The sequence below is a fragment of the Seriola lalandi genome, unplaced genomic scaffold (assembly GCF_002814215.2).
Source record: "Seriola lalandi dorsalis isolate HSWRI2012SDOR001 ecotype SW California unplaced genomic scaffold, Sedor1 jcf7180002054559, whole genome shotgun sequence".
Lineage (NCBI taxonomy): Eukaryota > Metazoa > Chordata > Actinopteri > Carangiformes > Carangidae > Seriola > Seriola lalandi.
In genome coordinates this window covers 290,839-308,278 of record NW_019525112.1, presented here as the reverse complement: position 1 = coordinate 308,278, position 17,440 = coordinate 290,839, and the positions used below count along the sequence as shown (strand labels likewise).

General features: G+C 41.4%; 3 protein-coding genes and 1 non-coding gene across 5 annotated transcripts; 2 read left to right on the top strand and 2 right to left on the bottom strand.

The window, feature by feature from the left end:
- Positions 1-1,130: 1,130 nt before the first annotated feature.
- Positions 1,131-4,671, bottom strand: rpl24 (ribosomal protein L24). Its single transcript, XM_023415854.2, has 6 exons — positions 4,530-4,671; positions 4,328-4,403; positions 3,471-3,581; positions 2,262-2,398; positions 1,495-1,558; positions 1,131-1,261 (listed from the first exon to the last, which is right to left on the bottom strand). Exons 1-6 carry the CDS (start codon positions 4,532-4,534, stop codon positions 1,181-1,183), a joined length of 474 nt encoding a protein of 157 aa, XP_023271622.1. The 5' UTR covers positions 4,535-4,671; the 3' UTR covers positions 1,131-1,180.
- LOC111662201 (small nucleolar RNA SNORA23) lies at positions 2,880-3,060 on the bottom strand. Its single transcript, XR_002761300.1, has one exon. It is a non-coding gene; the product is annotated as a small nucleolar RNA SNORA23 (small nucleolar RNA).
- A 176-nt stretch (positions 4,672-4,847) lies between the features above and the next one.
- On the top strand, positions 4,848-9,909 carry cep97 (centrosomal protein 97). The gene is made up of 11 exons (XM_023415800.2): positions 4,848-5,211; positions 5,834-5,976; positions 6,116-6,274; positions 6,401-6,502; positions 6,623-6,736; positions 6,873-7,039; positions 7,161-7,325; positions 7,419-7,597; positions 7,734-8,388; positions 8,565-8,640; positions 8,793-9,909. Exons 1-11 carry the CDS (start codon positions 5,175-5,177, stop codon positions 9,249-9,251), a joined length of 2,256 nt encoding a protein of 751 aa, XP_023271568.1. The 5' UTR covers positions 4,848-5,174; the 3' UTR covers positions 9,252-9,909.
- A 421-nt stretch (positions 9,910-10,330) lies between these two features.
- nxpe3 (neurexophilin and PC-esterase domain family, member 3) lies at positions 10,331-16,402 on the top strand. 2 transcript variants are annotated; one of them, XM_023415795.2, is made up of 6 exons: positions 10,331-10,473; positions 11,442-11,642; positions 12,100-12,881; positions 13,431-13,501; positions 13,598-13,819; positions 13,919-16,402. In XM_023415795.2, exons 2-6 carry the CDS (start codon positions 11,550-11,552, stop codon positions 14,482-14,484), a joined length of 1,734 nt encoding a protein of 577 aa, XP_023271563.1. In that variant the 5' UTR covers positions 10,331-10,473; positions 11,442-11,549; the 3' UTR covers positions 14,485-16,402. The 2 variants fall into 2 exon arrangements, with proteins under 2 accessions (XP_023271563.1, XP_023271564.1); XM_023415796.2 differs by lacking the exon at positions 10,331-10,473 and adding an exon at positions 10,484-10,790.
- The last annotated feature ends 1,038 nt before the right edge of the window (positions 16,403-17,440 follow it).

Genomic DNA, 17,440 nt, shown 5'->3' with positions numbered 1-17,440 from the left:
ATAAAGATATTAATCGATTAAAGGAGCTGTTTGAGCTTGTATTTCCCAGCCTGTTGTTGAAATAGCAGAGTTAACAGTTAATGCAGGAGGCTTTGAACAGCTCTGTCCGTCTGTCTGTCTCTGGCCACAAAACAGATGTGAGCCAGTTCCCAGTATAAACATGTTCCCAGTATAAACAGTAAATCTCATGTGGGCAGCACTGATATTTACAGTATATCATTTGTTAGTAATATTCAGCTGGTTATAACAAATATAATGTAATTAATCAACATGAACCAGAGCTAGATGAATGAATTAAAGATAAAATAAACTGATTTAAGGAACTGAATTCAAAACTTTTCAAGAGCCACAGACACAAGCTGAACATCCACTTCCCCAATCTACCTTCACTCCACACTACAGCATCACAAATCCCTGTATCCACCATCAACACCACCACAAAGACAATTCTCATCTGACACTTGTTTTGAGTTTCATACTTAATGCACCATGTCAACCTCAGACAGATTTGTTCAGCAAATAGTCTCAATATTTTAGGTGTTGACATTTTAGCCTGCCACTTCATGGCACAAAATTACAGCAGCCTGATGACTGGACTGATAAATGTGTGAAACAGTTGAGGTCTGGAAACAGGATACAGATTACAGCCTACGATCATTATCTGTACTACAGCCAAAGGCCCAGAACATTTTCATGTTACTGATTTTGCAACTAGGCCTCAGTTCTGATTAAGGTTGGATGGTGCTGTGATGGACATGAAGTACAACAAACCAAACAGGAGAGCGAGGGATACGTCAATCAAACAAAACCTGTGTATGTTCACATAGTCCAGAGAATATGGCCATCTCTGACATTTATAAATAATGTTGTAATCCTTGTTGATTCAATCGTTTAATCAAAGGTATTTAGACTCTGAACCATGTTACCATCCAGAATCCTGTCGGTAACCTTGGCAAGTCACTACTGCAGTGCTTCCCACCTTGTGTAGTTTATTAAACTGGATAAAAAGAATCCACCTACAACTCTTTACAGGTTAACATTTATTTTTCGACACTTTGACATGACTGAAAAGGTTCGCTTTATGGTCTTGCTGCAACACCATCTTATTTTCAAATCAGAAATCACACAACTGATGGTAAACCACAAAATTTTATTCACAACCATAAACAATGAGTCAGGCTTAGCGTTTTCCACCTACGCGGGGTGCGCTGATCTTCATGGGCTTGGCGATCTTGGGTTTCTGTGCAGTCTTGGCTGCGGCCTACAGAAAGAAAAAACACATTAAATACAATACTCTGGGACATATTATGCAATAAAAGACTGACAAGTTATTTAATAATCCAATGATATTATATATGAACATTAAGAGCAAAGCACCATGAAAACCATGTCAATACTCATTTTAAGCATTTCGGTTAAAGAAAGTGCAATTTTTGCTGCTAAACAAGATAAAGCCCAGATTTAATAACTGAAATGCACAACAGGAAATCTTACCTTTGCACTTGGGGCAGCGGGCTTCTTGGCTGCCTGCTTTGCCTTCTTGGCCTCCTTGGCAGCTCTGAAAGAGTAATGAGAAACAATCAGCCAAACTAAACAAGTAGGAGTGAGCAATATGGATGAAATCCTCATCTTTGTGCTATCATGTAATTTTATAAATTATCTGGGAAGAGTTGTAATTGAAAAGCTCTAAAATTACCATACATAAGAGTCTTCAGCCAATAAAGCCATACAAGAGCCCTGCTCATTAATTTGCAATATATCCATAAATCGTGTAACACACCCAACATATGTAAGGGACAAATAGCTAAAAGCTATGGTAAATACAGTACCCATAAGGCACAGAAATGCCTTTTGGGGAGAACAGTTTTAAGGCTGGACATGGGGGCCCCGCTGCACTTAATATTTACACTGATTCCAGCACATGTGCACAATTTAAACCATTACTGTTGTTCAATACAATTCTGTGGTGTAGATATTAGCTAAAACTATAAGAGTAAATACCGAGATATTCCATTAACCTAGTGAGGTTTAATGTAGACATGTTGGAGGGCTAGGTGAGATGGAAAGATGCAGATGTGTTGTAAATGTCATTTCTCTTAAAAGTTCACAAACAGTCCTTCACAAATTTGACTGCACGTATATAATTCTTTACCTTACGTTACCCACATTAATTAGTTTTGAAGGCAGAAACCCACATCATCAGATTGGTGTAGACTGAACTTATTCTAAGTTGACATCCTGAATTACAGTTTGCATCATACCTGATGGCCTGCTCTCTCTGGGCCTTGCGGACCTCGGGCTTCTGGTTCCTCTTGGCCATGATCTCAGCCAGGGAGGCCCCAGTGATGGCCCTCTGGAATTTGACTGCGCGGCGGGTGCGCTTCTTTGTCACCTCTTCCTGTTAAAAACATGTGATGAAGAGACCTTAGTTTATTTGTAGCCCAGTATCACGTTCTCTCAATATACTTCACAGAAGCAAATCCTCAACATGTCCAACCCAGCCCAACCTCTGCTCACTGAGAGAGAATAAAGAAGGACCAGGAGTATCCTACAACTTCAGTACTTTACATGTTTAGATTGGTAAAAATGTCTGGTGTAAGTCACAGGCCAAACACTAGAGGTGTTGGTAAAAAATAAAGCAGAACAGAAACTTATGATGTTCAACTGAACCACAAAAATGTCTGAATAAGTTGCCAAGACTTGAACAGCCTACAGCTCTGCAGTTACTGTTGTAATTGTAAACTTTACAGTTTCTTCAACTAGTTTTCACAGACCACTGAAATTAACTAGTTTTCGTAATGCAACATGCAAAAAAGGCAATAGCAGTATAGAGAAGGTTCAAACCATCATCAGCTTGTTTTCTGATATCTCTCATTCTAGCATGTTGGAGAGTTTGGAGGCTGACCGATGGTGAGAGGTCAACAAAGACGTCAAGGGCCAGTACTATGATCTCCTGTTGTTCTATGGCTGCAGGTGTGGAGTGAGCACTGCTGCCAAGACTGCAAAACACAGTCTGGCAACAACACATAACACAGACCAACACTGTGCACACCATTCACCCGCAGCCAAACTAAAATGTGTAACGTGGTGGAAACTTATGTTGACTTGTGTTTAATAATCTACACAAGAGCATAGATTGATTAATATGGTTTTGTGACACCACAACAAGTTCTGTACGTACTATTCACTATGACGGCATCATAGTGCTTTTACACATTTTTCAAACCTTACTATAAATACTACAGACACCAGTTTTAACATCTGGAACAGCATACAGCAAGAAAAGATCATATGCCAATTTCACAATCAACCAAACATCAGCATCAAAGATAATCGCTTCACCAACAAATAATACTTGTTAAGTAGATATTGATTGCAACATAATAGCACTACAGTATGTCAATGTAGGCCAAAATAGTGTGTACAACACATACAACACCTTTTCAACAAATACATAAGCTGTTACTTACAGACTGGCCCTTCTTGTGCTTGCGTCTGTACAGCACAGTCCAGTTGATCTGTCTGGGGTTCCTCTTGGCCAGGAAAGCAGACTCACACTTGGCATTCAAAAACTGGAACACCTAATGAAGACAAGAAATTCAACTTAATTACTCATTATACATTTATGTCAAAAAATAACTCCCCTGTTCACTCATTTTCTTCTACAGTTTACTCTATAGTGAGAGATGAATTGAGATTTCAGACAATTGATCATCTGGATGCTTTTGTAACATCACTGACAGGTTTATTGCATTTACACATCTGCAAGACATGACAGTGTTTTCTGAAATATACAAATCCCCACATTTGAGATGTTGGAACCAACAGATGCTTGACCTTTTTGCTTGTAAGATGACTTAATGACAATTCTGTTTCAGAGCATTTCCCAATACATTATTTTGATATAGGCATAAAAAACAAAGGTAATGGTCAATGAAGTTAATCACATTTCTTGACATATTGATAAAGTGGTCTGTTAAGGCTGTCACAATGTATATATACGAATGAGTTACAACACACAGTGACACGTGATTTTATCCACATTGCCAAGCTCTAGGGCGGTTGTGAAGACAACATTTCCACTGAGAAACTATTAGTATAAAAGTTGTCTCGTTCTGTTGCTACACAGTGAAGCTGACAGCTAGCGTTAGCAAGCTACATTGGATTGAAGTGAACCGACTAGGCCTCTCCAGAGACTATTACTTGTGTTGTATACACACTTTACAATATTAAGACAGCGAATACTGGGACTTAATCGGTCGCAGCGTAAATCATATTCTAACTTCGGACAGAGCTGAGACAAACTGGTGTCGGGCTTTGTAGTTACCTTTCCGTCTATCCTGGCGTATCGGCGGCCATGGCCGGGGTATATTTTATACCCGCTGAAACTGCACAACTCAACCCTGAAAACGACAAATACACGGCATTACTGAAAGAAAATGATACAAATGCATTCTTAATGTGGGTAGAGTCGTTAAAATGTTTATTTAAGAGTGTAGATGGCGTTTGATATCATTCCCTTTACTCACTTCATGATGGCTACGAGAGGGCACAAAACCGGAAAGAAAGACGTCGGTAGCGGAAACGGAATTGGGAGACTTTTGTAAACTAATAAACGGTGAACATTTTTAGTCTGTTGAAGTTTTATTAATGCTTTACTCGTAACATACACACATAAATGATTTTTTAATCAATATTTTTTATAAATGTTTTTTTTAAAATCTATATTTCATTAAATGAATACTTCAATCATTTCAACAATGACGTCACAATCTTACGGTTGCCCTGCAAGCGTGTCAGCAAACGGTCAAAAATTACTTTCGATAATAAAATAGTGGATCAAGCAGATTGAAAAAAAAAAAAAATAGCCAACATCACCAAATCGACGTTTCGTCGTTAGCACTGTAAACTAGCCTTTTTCCTATTTCTAAAACCTGACTGGCGGTTTTCAGCAACAAGAGCGGGCTGTAGGAAACAACTACAGCTGTAGTCTTTTCGAGCCACATAGTCACCACTTCATAATAAGCGCGACAGTCTCTTTGGACTACATTTACCAGAAACTCCCCGGTTAAGCCGTTTGACAAGCAACAGACGCTTCTGGTCACTACCGGTCTCTACAGTCTGCGGCTAATAGAGTTGTTCGCTAACGCAGTGTGTTTGTCTGGGACAACAGGATGGGTGTATCAGATTTACAGTTTGATACAAATGCTGGTAAGTGGCCCACTACTTGTTTTTGTTACAAACAGCAATGTGAGCGAGCGAGATGTGAGCATGTATATCAGTAGCTTACGTTAGCTAGCGTGCATCACCCGAGTGCTGCCATTAGCTCTGTCCAGTTCCTTAGGTGCAGATCAAAACATCCTGTGTCCGACTATGGTATTGTAGCGATGTTTAACAAACCTTGAATATCAAAGCAACTAATTGTATGGTGTGTTCTTCAAGCTTCCATTATAGACTGTAAGAAGCGGATCGAAGCGACGTATATATTTGGCAGTATATTGTTTTTTTTTCTTGCTCTTTATAGTTAGGTTTCGCGTCTGCATGATGATAGCAGTTATAATTACACTACACTAGTAACATTTCAACGATTAGGTAAAACCACGCTACTGAAAGACGGTAGACATGTTTGAATTACATATTTTCTTTTGCTGTTTGGTAGGTGTTTAGATTTAGATTTGATTACCTAGAACTAGCTCAACCTACAGACCAAAATTAATTTTTTTCTTTACCAGCCTTTTCTTAAAAGAATTTTACTGTATGCATGCTTAGCTGCTTTAAGAGCTTAATCTGGTTTTTCAGTCTGTTCAATCTCCACCTTCTTTTCTCTTTCAAGGACCTGTGCTGGATCTTTCAGCCAGTAGCATCCAAAAGCTGGATCCCAGTTTCACCTGCTCTGAAGACACTCACACTCTCATCCTGGACCGTAACCACATCATGAAACTGGACCACCTGGAAAGGAGCCCAGGCCTTCAGCAGGTAGTTATCACTTTGAAATATAGTCTGTTTTAACTCTGTTTTTACTCCCTTTATTCTAGCATAGTCGATAGTGACTAAACACTGTGTACAGTTTGTTGATTTAATGTCCCGTTATAAGTCTTGGTCTTTTCTTCCTCAGCTGTCTGTAGCTAGTAACCGTTTGGTGAGAATGATGGGTGTGTCTCGGCTGACAGAGTTGAGAGTCCTCAATCTTCCCAATAACAGTATTGGCTACATCGAGGGGCTAAGAGATCTGCCTCACCTCAAATGGCTCAACCTGTCTGGAAACAATATTAAGGTGAGGAGAAGAGAGATTGTCATACATCGTCATTTTTCTAAAAACAAAAATATCAATGCACAGATTAGCTTCAGCCCATGTGCTAATATGTTGTTTGTGTAACCAAGTGCACACTCTTTTACAAAGGTCATTGAGCAACTCAGCAACTGTGTGTCCCTTCAACACCTGGATCTGTCTGACAATAACATATCTACCATTGGTGATCTGACTAAACTCGTAGCTTTAAAGGTGAGTGCTGCAGCCTCCCAGGTCAAAAGCAAGTCTAAACAAAAAAAAAAAACTAACTATTTAATAATGTAACGTTATAGCATCAGTTGTTGTATGATTCATTTTCTGTCAAATTTTCAGACACTTCTACTCCATGGAAACAGCATTACAACACTTCGTACAGTTCCTGCTCACCTCCCTGCCCATTTGTCCATTCTCTCCCTGGCAGAAAACGAGATAAGAGATCTCAATGAAGTAATTCACTTTTTCCTAACTTGATACAACAACATGGATCTCTATGTAAAATATATTATAGAGGCTTATTTATATTGACTAATTTCTGTCTCTTTTTCACCTCCGTTCCCTTCTTTTATTTCTGATTGCTCCATAGGTGTCATACCTGGCACCTCTCCACGAACTGGAGCAGCTGTCAATAATGAGCAACCCTTGTGTTATGGCAACACCCTCATTGCCAGGATTTGACTATCGGCCTTACATCATGAGTTGGTGCCTGAGCCTAAAGGTCCTGGACGGTTATGTAGTATCACAAAAAGAAGGGTGCGTACATTGGAAAGTTACAGTTCGTTTGTTTGTTAGGATTAACACTGGAATAGTATCTAAATGTTGTTCATGTCTAAATGAATCTCTCATTGATTATACGTAATTGTCACAATTCCAGTCTCAAAGCAGAGTGGCTGTACAGTCAAGGTAAAGGACGTTCATATCGACCAGGTCAGCATATACAGCTGGTTCAGTACCTCACCACTGTTTGCCCTCTGACCTCATCACCGGCCCTGGAGACAGCAGAAGATGCCAAGCTGGAGAAGATCCTCAGTAAGCAGAGGTACAAATCTGATGTTACAGAGAGCCTGTTAATCAACAGTAAAATGTTAACTTGATTGACCTTCTGCTTGTACTGACATTTCTTTTCCCTCAGGTTTCACCAAAGGCAGCTGTTAGAGGAGACCCGGGGAGGCTGTCCCAGCCTTCCTCGTCCAACTCAACTAGATGTGGAGAAGCACAGTCCATCAGATGCCACGCCACTGGGGGGAGACAGAGAGGTGAAGAAAAACATTGCACCTGGACCAGCTGCTGCTCCATCAGTCCTGGAGACAGGTAGCAGAGCTTCAGCTTTATGCTATGCTTGTGTGCACGATACAAGCCTTTGCATATATCGTTTCTCTTTACCAGTATTTTAATGCACGTGTTTTCTTTATAATGCTGACCTGTCTTTTCTGTGTTTAACTTACAGAGCCAGTTGTGCAGTTCAACACTTGGGTGAGCTGCGATTCTTCCCACACATCATTGCCAGTAGTTCGCAGCCCAAGGCGTGGAGAGCAGCACATCTATTTGGAGGATGTTCAGACAGATGAAGACAAACTCAATGGCAGCATGCTTTCCTCAGAGTCCACCTTTCTCCCCTTCACATCTGGTCTGGAGCCACAAACGAACCAGTCTGACAGCGAGGACGAGACAGAGACTTTTGAACCTGATTCGCTGGCCCCAAAGCGGCCAGCACAGCCCAGAAAGCACAACACTGACAAGACACATCGTTCGCCCCCAGTGGATAAGCAGGAGAGGAAGACTCTTGAAGAAGAAGTTATTTCTGGTGCAGCCCCAACAGTTATCTCTCCAGGGGTCAGAGTTAGCACAGCACAAAATGATCTGAAAACATCCTCTGATTTTGGACAAGCAGAGATGAAAGAAGCCCCCAAGCAGGAAGACGCTGGTAGGTGTGCCAGCAAATCAGGTTTGATGGAAGCAGACAAGGCAGCAGTTAAAATCCAGGCCTGGTGGAGGGGTCAGTACACTCGCTGTTGTCACCCCATGGCCAGAGAGGTGCGCAGTGAAATCCGCCTGCGCAGAATGCAAGAACATATCCTCTTCCTGTCTGAGAAGCTGGGCAGGTAAGTGACTGACCAACAGCAAGTAATAAACCGTTCTATAACAGTAACAAGTAATTTTTGTTTGTTGTCTGTTTTATTATGGCACAAGAGTGGTTCTACTTTCACATGTGGCTGCAGATATATATAAATGTTAACGAAAGGTAAGGTACTAAAAGGTAAAACTGATGTGTTTGCAGTGTGCAGAAGCAGTATGAAGAAGAGAGGTTACAAAGGCTGGTCCAGGAGGAGGCTGTGAAGTTTCTGTGGAATGAGGTTAGTGATCAAAGTTATTTATCATTACCTCACATTCACCTCACTCATTCATTATTTGTGTTGTATAATGTTGTGGTATCATCTTCAGATATACTCTCTAAATGCGTGGCTGCCTCATTCGTGTAAAACTTCTCCTGGTTTTTTCCATGTAGCTCCAGTCTATGCAGCAGTGGAAGAAGTCTGTGGAGCAGCAGTTGGCTAATATTACTCAAGCTGTCACCCAGGCTCAGAGCTCATCTCCTGGACAAGGTAAGGCTGCCCCGCCTGTCACCTCCAGCACAACGAACCCACCCAGCACAGACGTCTCCTTCCCAGACTCTGGCTTCCAGTCGACAAGCGATCAGCAGGCAGCGCAGGAGGACAGTTTCCTGAGCAGTGGGACAGAAGACTCCCTGAAGACGGTGCGCGCACTGAGCCCTGTTCGTAGCGGCTTTGCTGGTGGCAGCGACGGTGCGGACAGCGCAGACTGCAGCCTCCTGGAGCAGTACCTCTCCTCTGTCCAGCAGAGGGAGGAGGAGGCTGAGGAGGTGATCAGTGATAGAACAGAAACACCCCAGCCTTCCTCTCCAGTCTCACCTGGTAAAACAGCGCAGTCCAACTCTCCCCCGTAGAAGGCTGCAGAAGTGCAAAGAACGGAGGGAACCACTCTCGGCCCTGTCTGAGTCTACACCTAACCTGGAGCCCACACCTGTATAAAACTCCTCAGCGTGTGTAAATTAGCACTGGGTGTAGGACCGAGATGCATTGTTCCCTTGAGACTTTGGGCATGACAGAAACTGCACTCATCTTGACTACTGACCCAGATTATAAATAACTGCACTCAAGTCTGAACCCAGGACAGGCTTGAAAACAACACCTTACTGTGAATGTAACTCGAGTTTTTTATACTACACTACATGTTCTCTTATTTAATGGACATTCTCCTCTTTGTGTAAAGGCAATGATTGTGATGTGGCATCAGAAGGTTTTAGTAACTTGAAAGCAATTTTCTCATCACATACAGTGAGTAGGTTGCTTCCTCTACTGATGCAAAGACCAAGCATATTCTGTTTGTCGATATCCACTGTATTATTGATAAACTGCAATAAATCAGATTAGGAGTTGATGTGTTAAATGTAGTGCACTTGTAAACACAGATGTATACTATACATAAGCCACAACATGCATACTATCTATTGTGACACACAGTGACAATGATTGACAGAAAAATGTTGTATCTTTATGTTCTTCAGAGAAATGTAAATAAACCTGCAATTATAATTTTCCAAATATTCTTATTTGGTTTCATATTATGTTGAAATATTGTAAGAAATGGCGGTGCAACTTAGTTATTTTAATGATCCACTACTCTTATTATTTCTGAGTTGTTTAAGGAATCCTTTGCCAAAAATTAATAGATTTCCAATAGAATCAGCCTAAAAGGACAAAACGTCCTGCCTAACCCAAAAGTTGTTCTTATTGCTTATAGTTATTGTAACTGCTTATAACTGATCTATAAGGCATGAGTACATTATTTGGTAATTGTTCTTTATGTAACGTCATATGGAGATATGCATGCATATATGCAAAAAATAGCTTCCTTCCATTACTCTCCTTTTATGCACAAGTTTGAAATTAATGACCACCAGAGGACGCAGCCAGCAAGACAGATCTACCATAGACCCACCCCTACCCCTGGGAGCTGTAACCGGGAGGGTCCTCCTGTGTACTACACCATCCCTGATGTGCCACTCAACCCGCCGCTGTTTGCACCTCTCCGGTCAGACGTCCGCCTCGTCACCCTCCTCCCTCCGTCCAACGGTCCGACGTTATGCTAATCTGCCGTCGTAATGTGTAAGTATGCGAGCACCGCGCGGCTAAACAACACGCCTGCACCGCCGGTGTTAACGTTAGCTAACGGAAATCGGTTCGTATAATTATCAATAATAAGGAATGTATCGGAATCTCCATGTATTGGATATTATTGTCTATCCGTTTCTTTGTTGTTGGCTCGTGCGCCAATGCAGCCGTTCATGTGATTGATGACTCAAGATGGAGATGAAATAAAACGTGAACCGGTCGGATGTTTACAGTGTCCAGTGCCACGAACGTCTGTACGGCTCTTTAATCTGCTTGTTTCAACATGGAGACGTTTCTAAGCCTGGAGGAATGTATGTATACAAACAACAGACAGCAACTTTTACACGGACTAGTGGATAAATAATGTGAGCTGCCGAAGATGCTCGCCGATTAATCCATTAGTTGATCGACAGGGAAATGAACCGGCAACAATTGTGATAGATAAATGTATCTTTTTAAGCACTTAATGTCCAAAATTCACAGGCTCCAGCTTATTAAATATGAATAATTCCGGGTTTTAGTCTTTTCTTTTTTTATCAACAGAGTCAAGGAACTTTATTAAGAAAGCACAACAGCAAGACAATTACAATAAATACTAAGTAATCATCTCATCGGAGGACGTAGGCAGCGATGACTGAACGCTGTAGCTCATAAAGCTGTAATAAATAAATATTGAGAAATGATACTTAGAATAAACTTTGTCATCAGTGGTCAGGGTGCTACCTTGTTTTTCAGTCTCAGCTAAATAACATAAAAATCGTTTCATTTCCTCTAGACAGAAACCATGACGTACACTTTCCTGTAGCTTTTTAGCAGGAGAGACAAACAGTTAAAAGCTCTGCATTATCCTGCATCTACCATGAATTTTCTTCCTTTCTACATGAAACATGAATAGGCTGTGTCCTTTCGTTTAGTCTGAATACATTGCTACTTTTCTGTCTTTCTATCTTGCTCTTTGACAGTGTCCATTTGTCAGCATTGGGCCCTGGGGACGAAGTGATGCCATCATCGCCGTGGTGACAGCAGAGAGAGAAGAAGGGCCTGATCATGGGAGACAGAAGGAGGTCACCATGTGCAGAAATCTATCCAGATATGCCCTCGTCTTCCTCTTCCTAGCTCTTTCTGGACTCATCTTCCTGTTGCGCAACATTCACACTGTGGAGGTGAGGAAGTGGGTTACACATGACTCGAGACTAGAAATGAATATAATAATAATTTACCCTTTTTATCTCCAAACTGCTTTTTACATACATTTTAAATATTCTGTAGATTTGATTTTGAGTTACTGTGTAGCTTTACTGTTATGACTTACTTGACACAGTCTTATATAATATGTGACCAAGATGATACGCATGCAAAAGCTGGGTGTATTTTGGGTGGAGATTTAATTTTATAATATTAAATACAAAGATTAAAAACATTTAATGAAATACTCTCATCCCATAGATGGTTCAGTCATATAGAGGTCATATAGAAACAACAAGAATGGTTAAACAGTTTAGTTTTAAAGATACATTTGTATGTGCCAGTCACAGGCTGATGATGCCGCTTCCTGCAGCATCTCCTATCTATTTTTTTGGTGTGCTTCTACCAATCAACTCTCCTCTTTTTCTCTTTCAGAGCTGGAATTGCCACACGATTTCAGCCCTGTACCAGCTACAGAGCAGGATCCACTCATCCTTCATCTCGGTCAATCTCCCCACTTTTTATCACAACCGCACCTTCTGCGCTCACCTGGGCCAAAAACCCTCTCCCGAAGATGAACTGGAAGAGCGCTATTTGTTGGACTCTATCGCGTGGCCCGGGCCTCCGCCTCGCTCTGCACCGACTGCCTTGCGCCAGACGAGCGACCCTGTGCACAGCCTGTTTGCCATCCTCCCCACTAAAGGAGGAAGAGAGTGGCATGTGGGAGACCAGCTGGAGGCCCTCGTCCAAATGCATGACTTCCAGGGTCGCCCCAAACGCTATGGTGGGGATTTCCTTTTGGCCAGACTGCACTCTCCAGAGCTTGGAGCAGGTGTAGCAGGTAAAGTGCTGGACCACAGGAATGGATTTTACTCTGCTCTGTTCCCTCTCCTCTGGGTGGGATCTGCACATGTTGAGATTACGTTGGTGCACTCCAGCGAGGCAGTCGCTGTGCTGCGACGGCTGAGGGAAGAACGTCCCGATCGGGTGTTTTTCAAGAGCCTCTACCGCTTGGGTTTCCTCTCTGAAACTACTGTGTGTAACATGTGCCTGCCGCCAGATCAGCAGCCTCTGTGCAACTACACAGATCTTTACACAGGGGAGCCCTGGTACTGCTACAAGCCTAAAATGCTCAGCTGTGACACCAGAGTCAACCATGCCAAAGGAGGCTACCTAAAACACCTCATCACCAATAAGGAGGCATTGCTCTTCCAGAGGTTGGTAGTGTTGAGTGATATATATTGTTTTAATAATGGGTTATATTTTGAAAATTAAATTGTTGTCCAAAACTATTAAAAACCCATCAATGAGCCACTCTGTTGCACTGGGTTCCTTCATAACAATGAACATGGGCACTGCATTTTATTTTTAGTCAATCCTGCATCAATCATCCTGCTTCTAGAAATGCTCCCTAGTGCACCAAATGTGTATGACTCCACAGCTGAAAATAGTCCCCCAAAATGCACTTTTTACTTCATTTTGAGTAATGTTTGCTAAACACTACAGTGCCCAGCTGTTTTAAGGAATTACTCAGTTTTTTTGAAAGTTTTTATTAAGCTGTATTTGTGGCTTGTTTTAAAGATATACAACTACAGTAATAACAAATGTGCTTGGGGCAAAGCGTCACAGACACTGTGAGAAAGTCAAACGCATTGAGGGACAGACTAACACATTGTTGATTTTGGTCTTTTTATAGGATTTGTTGACATTAACAAAAATATTGATTATCATCAACCTTACTCTTTAACTTTGTTTTTTCACTTTAGTGGTGTAAACATCAAAGTTCGCATACATGCTTCAGGACCCGACAGAATCAATGTCCTGCCACCAAGGAAAGGTACAGTACACCTGCAGAGTAACATTTGTATTTTGTGCATGCTTTGATTTATTGCATTAACTTAATTTGTCTGCAACATCTCTCACCTTGTGTCAGATAAAGTAGAGGTAGACAGCAGCAGTGTAAAACCAGAACCTATTGAGCTAGCACCATCTGGATATTACCACACGGAGTCGTGGAGGGCGTTAGGTGGCGTTACAATGCGCCACTTCAATGAATCATCTGCCATCACTCAGTGTTTGCGGAACAAGGTGATCAACATGTACGGAGACTCCACCGTCAGGCAGTGGTTCGAGTACCTCATTGCTCTCGTACCAGGTGAGGTTTGTCTTCTTGTCTCATCTTTGATGTTTGCACTCTGCAATCTGCCTTGTGCATCCCACCCACTGGATCTTCCATTTATTCCAATCTCCCCAGAATTAAAGGAATTCAACCTCCACAGTCCCAAAAATGTCGGGCCTTTCATGGCAGTGGACAGCACTCATAATATTCTCTTGAAGTATCGCTGCCATGGCCCGCCCATCCGCTTCTCCACCGTCATGTCCAGCGAGTTGAGGTACATTTCAAATGAGCTGGACGGCCTTTCTGGTGGTCCCAACACTGTTGTGGTGCTCAGCATCTGGGCCCATTTCAGCACCTTTCCTGTGGAGGTGTACATACGACGGCTGCGTCACATTCGGCGGGCTTTGTTACGGCTTCTGGACCGAGCGCCGGGGACGCTCATTGTGATCCGCTCAGCCAACCTCCAAGCCTTGGACCAAGAGGTGAGCCTGTACAACAGCGACTGGTACTCCCTGCAGCTGGATAAGGTGCTCAGGGCCATGTTCAAGGGAATGAGCGTTCTGCTGGTGGATGCCTGGCAAATGACTTTAGCGCACCACCTCCCCCACGCTCTCCATCCAACCCCAACCATCGTCAAGAACATGATAGATATGCTTCTTTCTTACGTTTGCCCGGAGAAGAAAAAGAGCCAACAGAAATAGAAGTACAGAGACAAACTAAGGAGTTTACTGTGTGAATCCACCAATTGGTTCCTTGACATCCAAACACTTATTTCTTTGTTTGGCTTTATTAACAACTAAAGTGTCTGAGGCTACATACCCTTTAAATACCATCTTTACTAAGAGGTTGACCAAATTGCTTGTACTGATCTCTGTTTAGATGCCTGTTATATTTATTTTTTATCCCCATAAAACTTATTTTTTTCAGAAAATGCCAAAGACCTTGGTAACAAAAACAGATGGTAACAGTAAAAATTAACATGCCAAAGTGTGTGTGTGTGTGTGTGTGTGTGTGAGTGTGTGTGAGTGTGTGCTTATGCTGTACTTTTACTTAAACCTGCAGTGTGGAGCCCCCCCCCCCTCTGGCAGTCAGAGTAATTACACAATGACACAGGCCACAACAATGTAAGGTGTGTTTGTCCTCGCTGTGGATCGCTTTATTTGTTGGACTGTAATCCTTCCTCTGAATGTGCGAGTTTCTTTTGTATCTGGAGCACCAGAAACTTTTCTCGGATGCCTTCAAGGTTTTCCCACCATTACTCCTAGCTGGCGTAGCCTGCGCCATCTCCATCGCTACGGTTGCTCCCCTCTTCAGCCCGGGCAAACCAATCATCGCTGGTTTCTCGGTATAAATCAGAGCGGGAATGTCGCCACAGACACCTGATTGGCTTTATCAGCGCTGTGTGAACTCGTTTGGCAAGGGCTTGAATGTAACAGACATTTATTTATTTGTGAAAGTCCAGCACTCCAGCTTTAAGTTGCCCATGTTTGGTGTTGGTTTTCTTTCCAGATTCAAAATGAGCTTTGTTTTTCCTGTTTATTTGTTGATTATTTTTGCCAGAGGTTCAGCCTCAGTGACCTCTTGTTTCAAAGATTTTTCTCAGGCTGTTCATTGTTGAAATCTGCTCTCATGTTCTGAGCCATGTTACAATATGCCGACTGTCGTCTCTATTTGTTGCTACATGTAATTGGTCAATGTTACGTTTATATAACTCATTATTAGAAACAAAAGTTTACGATACAACCATGATCCAAACTTTAGGACAGCTTAAAATGTACTATTTTTTTGTTATCAAAAAAATATATATATTACATTTTTATTTAAAGGCCAAAACCTGCACAGTTACCGTCTGTTCTTTTGGTAACCAACAGCTTTTATATCCCCATGACTGGAAAGATTTTGCTGCACAAGATGTTCACATTGTTTCAGTTGACTTTTTACCTGGTGACTTCTCTAAGTGACAGATCTGCCTCTCAGCCTTTCAGACCCAATAAGCTCCTCCAAGGTTTGGAAAAGGTTCACACATCAAGTCAAACTCAGTGGCAGTGGTGTGTGTGTACTTGACCTTGTTAAGGGTTGACCTTTACGTTTCTAATGACTCTTTTGTATTAATAGTTAACTTTCTATTAGAGTAATCATTTTTCATAACCAGCATCGATTCTGGGTGTTTTATATGGACATTTGAGGGTCAGTTTAACATGATCAGATACTGTACAATGTCACATGTTCATCGTAGAAAAGACGATTGGAGAAGAGAGGTCTGTGTGATAAAAAAGATAATGTGCCTATTTTGTATCTGATTCTGTTTGTCCCTGACAGTGACCAGAGAGTATTCAATCGTGATTTATAATAATTGAATTGCTGTCATGTATTTGCTGTTGTTTTGCTTTTTCTAACATTGTTAAAAGGACCAGTTCATGACTGTGGTGCCTGGAGGCCATGGCCATGTGTTCACTCAAGCTGTGGGTCAAATCAAGCATTCAAAGGAGGCTGGAGCAGGAGCTGGTTTATTATTATTATTATTTATTAATATTAAAACGATGATTCGTCTTTTTTGATCCTGAAGCTTGTGGTACAGTCCAATAAACTAAACTGCAACAATGGCAGCGTTAAGAGTCACTGATCAGTCTCAGTTGCGTTGACTTAAAATTGATTTGAATTTTTCATGTATTTAACCAGGTAAAGGTTTTGTTACGATGAATGTCTCTAAATGTTTCTAGAGGGCAGCGTCAAAACTCTGGTACAAGAAAATTTCAAACAACAAAAATAGGTTGAAACAGACTGTCACATACTATAAAGAGATAAATGATTCCTCTGATGCTTTGGAGAGCTGATTGATCACAGAAAAACACCAATGCCACCATTGGTGCCAATGAACCCCAACGCTAATGCCAAAGAGTGTAGCAACCCTAACCGCACCTGAGGGACGTCGCTAAAGAACATTTTATGTCTGATTTTAATGCTATCACAGTGCTGAGTCAGCGCTGAGTAGAAAATCATATGGGAGTATTTAGTTTAGAAAAACACGACATCTGTTCAGAGCTGTGGTTGGCGAGTTTGTAACGCTGTTATATGATTATCAGTGTTACAGTATGTTGGAGATGCAGAGGATTTCAAGAGAATTTTAATGCCGCATGTTACGGTTGATATTATGCAAAGGCACAACTGCATTTTATTTGTTTGCTTTCTTTCTGTGAAAGTATAGAAGAAGAGTTGATGATATTTTATATCTTAAAGTCTGAGAAACTTGAAAAAATAAGGAATACAGTTGAACATGGGTGATAGTTTCATATTTGTTGGCATAGCTCTTTAAGTCCTGCCAAGTCCCTAATTGTGATATTCTTCTGACCTATGTGTGTGTATTGTAGTGGCCTGCACCATTCACCCTCACCTTTATTATATCAGTGGCAGTTGTGCTCAAAGACTTACCTGCTTACTAATGTTAAAACTTGTCAAAAAGCCAAGAAATGTTTTGCAAATGAAATAAAGAAAAAAAAAAAGATAAATGGATTCAACTCTTTGATAATGTAGCATCGTGAGTCAAGTTAAAGTTTATTTAAAGTGCATTATGACACAACAGTGCCTCAACACATGAAGGGAGCAATATGTCTGTGTGAGAGTGTTATAATAATTAAAATACAAATATGATGAATGATG